This window comes from Apium graveolens, chromosome 3, assembly GCF_009905375.1.
Source record: "Apium graveolens cultivar Ventura chromosome 3, ASM990537v1, whole genome shotgun sequence".
Taxonomy (NCBI): domain Eukaryota; kingdom Viridiplantae; phylum Streptophyta; class Magnoliopsida; order Apiales; family Apiaceae; genus Apium; species Apium graveolens.
The window spans coordinates 83,662,546-83,668,545 of record NC_133649.1 but is presented as its reverse complement, the minus strand read 5'-3'; the positions used below and the strand labels follow the sequence as shown (position 1 = coordinate 83,668,545).

Sequence of the window (6,000 nt, the reverse complement as noted above, 5' to 3'; positions counted from 1 at the left end):
TATTTTAGGACGTGTCCTGTGACTTTACATGTTATAAGGAACGATTAAAGCAGGGTTGGATTTGTGGAGGTTAGGACGCGCCCAATTGGTTAGGACGCGTCCTGTGTTTGATCTGTATACTTTTGATGTTGAATTCAGGACAAAGCTTGCATGGAGAGGAGCAATGGAGGATTATTTTTACTAATGTATTTGTTGCAGGTACTCTTTGAAGAATTCCCTCCTTGAGACGGTCAAGGAGGGGGATGTCCGTGAAAAGCTTGAAGGCCTCCAGGGGTATGCTTGATGATTGAAGGCCTCCTCCTGTATTCAACGGGTGTCCTCGTTGGGGATGTGGGGTTTACTTTGGTGTGTGCTTTGGGAGCTCTGTTCTTGTATTCAACGGGTGTCCTCGTTGGAGAACTTTGGAGTCATCCTGCACTTTGCACCCAAGAGCTTGGGATCACCTGTCATGCTATCTGGTGGGTTATCCTCATTCGGGGGACAGGGACGCGTCTGGCATTTGGGGTGAACTGTGGCTATACCTGCGTTCGTAAATCAATGGAGATAGCTGTAGCGGAGTGTTATCCTTGCGCAGGGAGATGCACTATCCGTGAAGTCCTATGATTACGGACGAGCCTTGGGTCTTTGCGGTTGGGCCTCATAGTTGGACATTCCTAAAGCTAGCGGAAGATGGATATCGGATGGGCTTCTACTGGGCTTAGGAGTAGGAAGTCTAAATTCATTAGACTTCCTGTTATACGAGAACTACGTCAGGCTTGATCCCTATATAAAGGGTACGTAGGCACATTGAGAGGGTAAGAAGTTGAGAGCTGAAAAGGGAGCCACCACTTACTCTGATCAATCTCAGCCTAAAACAACCACAATCAACCACACACCACTTAAGTTTCCGGTAAAGAACCACCGTCACAGATCTTAGTTCCGGCGAGAAACCTCAATCTTTGTTGTTACCAGATTCCTCCGTCAACACTTTGATTTATGGATGTGAGAGGAAAAGGACTGCATGCAGTACTGCATCTTTATATATTATCATGGAAGTATGACTATAAGCTCTAAAATTAGTTGTGTAACTGTGTATGTGTGGGTGAGAGAAAGACTTCTCTTCGCTCCTGATTAGTAAGGCAAAGATAACTACTGCACTGATTATATCTTAATTTAAAGGCCAGGTGATGATCCAATAATATTATTAGACTCTAATTATAGGAGATTGTCTTTTTGTTATAATTTGTCAATCCCTTCAAATGGGATTGTTCTCTTTTTTTTTTTTTTTTTTTTTTGCTAAATTTATGTATATATCAACAGAAAGGAAAAAAGGAAACAGAAGGGATCAACCCAATGCTCTATGACAAGCCATAGAGAGACTATCTATAACCAATCTAAACAAAGATTGGAGATAGAAAGCAAAGAAAATAAAACCAAAAAATAAAAGGCCTACTACAATCTAGTGCAATGAATTAAATCAGGTCTACTCTCTATGGCTTTAGAAAACCAAATGGAGCTGTCGAGTCTAGCAACAAAATCCTTTTTAATGCCTTCTAGCAGTTTCCTCGGACCAAAGATGCCCATCTCATGAGCTCTCGCATTACGCTCACGCCATATATGGTAGCAGAAAATCTGAGTAACACAGAGTGCCAAAGTGCTTTTGGTTGTATCCTGAAGATGGATAATAGAGCTAATAAAATTGTTCCAGGATTCCCCCTGAATGGTGATATCAAAGGAAGACAAGAGGCTTCGAAGCACCCAATTGCTGTATGAGCAGTGTAAGAAGATGTGGGACTCTGTTTCTCGGCCACAAATACACAGAAAACATTGTTGGGATTCCACCAGGCCAAATCTGTGAAGACGAGCCAAGGTATGAAGTCTTCCGTGGCAGGCAATCCACTGATGGTGAGCATACCTATTTATTCGAAGTTTATGCCAAACTCCCTGATACCAAGGAACTCTTTCTGCTCTAAAGCGAATGGAATCCCAAATGTGCCATGTTTTGATTTTCTTAACATCAAGACCATTCCATAGAAGTAAGTCTGGACCTGAATGCAACGATGGGTACTCAAAATTTTCCAGCCAAGACAAAAGCAGAGGATCAAGGTGGTGACTTCGAGAATTTGCTGTTGGAAGTGACCAAGTCCCATTTCGTATAAGAACATCTAGAGTATCTCTATGATGTAGGCCACTCTGAGAAATGATGGGCGAAGACACCGAGGAAGCTAGACAAGAGTGCTGCCACCAAGGATCGAACCATATGGAAATAGACTCACCATTTCCAATTCTGTAAGACAGAAAATTCATGGCTAAGGGACGAAGCTTTAACACTTTTCTCCAAATCCAGGAGCAGTCCGAAGGAATTTTAGTAACCCAGAAATGCTTACCTTTTAGCACTGTTTTGTTAACCCAAGAAGCCCACAGGGTGTTAGACTTCATTACTACCTTCAGAAGATGGCTAATAATCTGAGATTTGTTCCACTCGCACATATTCTTTAGACCGAGGCCTCCTTCCTCACGGGGAAGACTTACCGTTTGCCAGGAGATTTTAGCCCCACCTTTTTGGTTAATATTACCTCGCCATAGAAACCTTGTAAGGAGGGACTGAATATTAGCATGAACAGTGGTTGGGAGAAGGAAGTGATTACACCAGAAAGCTTCAAGGGACAGAATAATCGATTTAATAAGCAGGGCTCTCCCAGCCAGAGATAAGAGCAACGAAGTCCACGAGTTTAATTTGCTCGTTATTCTGTTGATAAGTGGCATACAATCATTTACACAAAGTTGTGTTGTGATTAAAGGAACTCCAAGGAATCGAACTGGGAACGTGCCTCGAGGAATTAACAGAGTATCGAACCAAGTTGTGAAGTTGCTGTCACAGTTACACAAGTAGCTGTTGCTCTTGTTGATACTTGGGGTTAAACCACTCCATGTTGAGAATTTCCTGATGGAATTCAAGATATGCATAACTGATTCCTGAGAGCCATGGCTAAAAAAGAGTACATCGTCAGCAAAAAACAGGTGAGTTAATCCCATTTCTTTACATCGCCAGTGATAGTGAAATTCCGGGGGAACTTTGTTCAGGAGACTGGATAAAATTTGCATGCAAAGAGCAAAAACATAGGGCGACAAGGGGTCACCTTGACGAATGCCTTGAGTCCCTTTGAAGTAACCATGAATAATTCCATTTAACTTAACCGAAAACCTGGTTGTAAACAAGCAAGCTTTTAACCATTTAATCACAATGTCCGGAAATCTGAAACGGATTAGAACAGCCAAAATGAAGTCCCAACGAAGTGAGTCAAAAGCCTTGTGAAGGTCGATTTTCAAAGCACATTTAGCAGTCCCCGTTTCCCTTTCATAGCCTCGGAATAATTCCTGAGCTAGTAAGATATTATCTGAAATAGATCTTCCAGGTATGAAGGCAGATTGTGCAATATCTATAACTGTGGGCATAATCAGCTTGAGGCGGGAAGCTAAAATCTTGGATATGCATTTATACATGACTGTGCAGAGAGATATAGGACGAAAGTCAGCCATAATAGAAGGGGAGCTCACTTTAGGGATAAGAGAGATGAGGGTAGAATTCACTCCTGAAGGAAGAAATCCTGTGTCAAAAAAGAATTTGATAGAATCACAGAAGTCCTTTCCAGTAATGCCCCAAGTTGCCAGAAAGAATTCTGCATTAACGCCATCAGGCCCAGGAGATTTGTTTTTCTTCATTTTCTTTAAAGTGTTGTAGATTAACTCATCATTAACAGATGCACTAAGAATGGACGCCTGCGAATCTGAAATGACTGTACAATCTACAGCTTCTAAATCAATAGTTGAGTGAGTAATTTGGGGACCAAGCAGTTGCTGAAAATATCGAACAGCTACATCAGCACATTGCTGTTGGCCATGCACCATAGTTCCCAACTCATCCTGAAGCACCAAAATTTTATTTCTATTCCAATGAGCTTTACATTGTTGGTGAAAGAAAGAGTTATTACCATCACCAAGACCCATCCATTTGACCCTCGACTTTTGCAAAAATAAAGATTCCTCCTCAGCCAAAGCAAGATTTAAATCTTTGATTAATTTGTTTTCCACAGAAAGGAGAGAAGCATCCGTAGTGTTATTCATGTTGAGTTGAAATTCTGCAAGGTTGGCTCGAGCATTTGAGACATTAGAAGAAACATTACCATGGTCCTTGTTAAATTGACGCAGAAGAACCTTCAACTCCTTGAGCTTACAAGAAAATTTAGCATAAGAGTTTCCTGTACAAGGCTTTGACCAGGCTTGAGCAACCAATTCAAAAAAGCCTGGAACTTCAACCATGAAGTTAAAAAATTGAAATGGTTTCCCGAATCTGTGAAGCTGCATAGGTTCAATAAAAAGAAGAGCATTGTGATCCATTATGCTGCGAGGCTTTATAAAAACATTCCCTTCAGTAAAAAGATTAAACCAGGCTCCATTCGCTACCATCCTATCCAAACATTTAAAAACAGGAGTAAGAAGACGTTTATTAGACCATGTAAAAATATCCCCCACAGTGCGTACCCTGCCCAAACCACAATTAGCAAGACAATCTTGGAAAACTTGCATGTCTGGAGTGAAATGCTCCCGACCCCCTGAAATTTCACTAAGATTAGTTACACAATTAAAGTCCCCAAGGAGGCACCAAGGAGAGGAAGTAGAGCTCAGATTAAAGCAATAATTCCACAGAGGAGCTCTATCAACAGCATCATTATGAGCATAAACAAAAGAGACTAACAAATTCATATTTTTTTCTAAAAAAACTGCATTGCAGGTAATAACTTGGCTAGTCATGGAATGCAATGAGATATCCCAAATATCAGGGTTCCATCCAACCCAAACTCGACCATTGTAATGGTGGGTATAGTTAAATAACCACTGCCACTCTTTTTTAATTTTCTTCGAAATTATTGAAGCTTTATCACTCTTAACTTTGGTTTCTAAGATTCCCATGAAGTGCACATTATTTACAGAAATAAAAGATTGCAACTCTTTTTGGTGAGGGGCTTTGTTGATGCCCCTGACATTCCATGCTGCAATATTCATTGCAACCTTCTGAGACTAACTGGCTGCATTGCCAGTTTGGGATTCCGTTTTGCAGGACTTTTCCTGTTGACCACCAAAGTAAATCCATCTTCATCCACTAAGTCTGCCTTAGAAGCTTTTAAAGCAATTACCACAGGATGGGGTTGTTGTTTGGTTGCAGCAGCCACAGTAGTAGATGCTGTAAGAGTATGGTTACGGGTAGAATCTTGGCTACGCCCACGTCTACGTTTCTGACCTGGGGATTTAACTGGCAAATCAACCTGATTATCAAAACCTGGCTGAGCTTGAGCTTCATCAGAGCATAAACTATCCAAATGTTCCACATTCTCCACTTGATCAGCCAAAACAGTCCTATCTAAAACCAAGTCGCCATCTTGATTCAAAGCATCAATTGGGACAGTGTTCAAATCTTTATTCAAAACATCATCACCATGATCCAAACCAACCTCATTGGCTGGCTGAAAATCTTCTATTATCTGGTCTTCATCTAACACCAAATGGACTTTTTTCTTACAAAGTGGGCCTTCTTGGGCTTTACATAATGTATTACAAATATTCTAACTATAATTCATTTGGGCCGTCTTGTCCTGGTCCAACATTTGCCCCCTCCTTGTTTTGCGCAATATCTTTAGATTTGCGTTTTCCTGCTTTTTCGCCCTTGCGTTTTGAATTTCGAGATTTTTGTTTCGATACCTGAATAAAGTTAGTGGCCGGATAGGATAATAAAATGAAGGGAAATAATAGAGAAAAAACGAATAAACAGAACAAAAGAGGAATAAGAAATAACTGTAAATTCGAGATAGGAGTCAACTGTGTGTGCCTGAAAAAAGAAAAGAATTAAACGTAATGCTTTCTTGTCTTGTTGCTGTTCTCTTTCTCTCTCTCTTATCTTTTTCCCTTTTTTTTGAAGACATATATATCCGTTCATGTGTGTTTTTGAATTTGTTTTCTCAGGTT

At 40.6% G+C, this 6,000-nt stretch overlaps 1 protein-coding gene across 1 annotated transcript; it reads right to left on the bottom strand.

Moving 5' to 3' along the window:
* Window positions 1-1,431: 1,431 nt before the first annotated feature.
* On the bottom strand, window positions 1,432-5,043 carry LOC141714403 (uncharacterized). Its single transcript, XM_074517924.1, has one exon. It carries the CDS (start codon window positions 5,041-5,043, stop codon window positions 1,432-1,434), a length of 3,612 nt encoding a protein of 1,203 aa, XP_074374025.1.
* Window positions 5,044-6,000: the final 957 nt, after the last annotated feature.

What these genes read in the sequence shown, in the direction of transcription:
- LOC141714403 (XM_074517924.1), bottom strand. Translation starts at nt 5,043, where the DNA reads ATGAATATTGCAGCATGGAATGTCAGGGGCATCAACAAAGCCCCTCAC.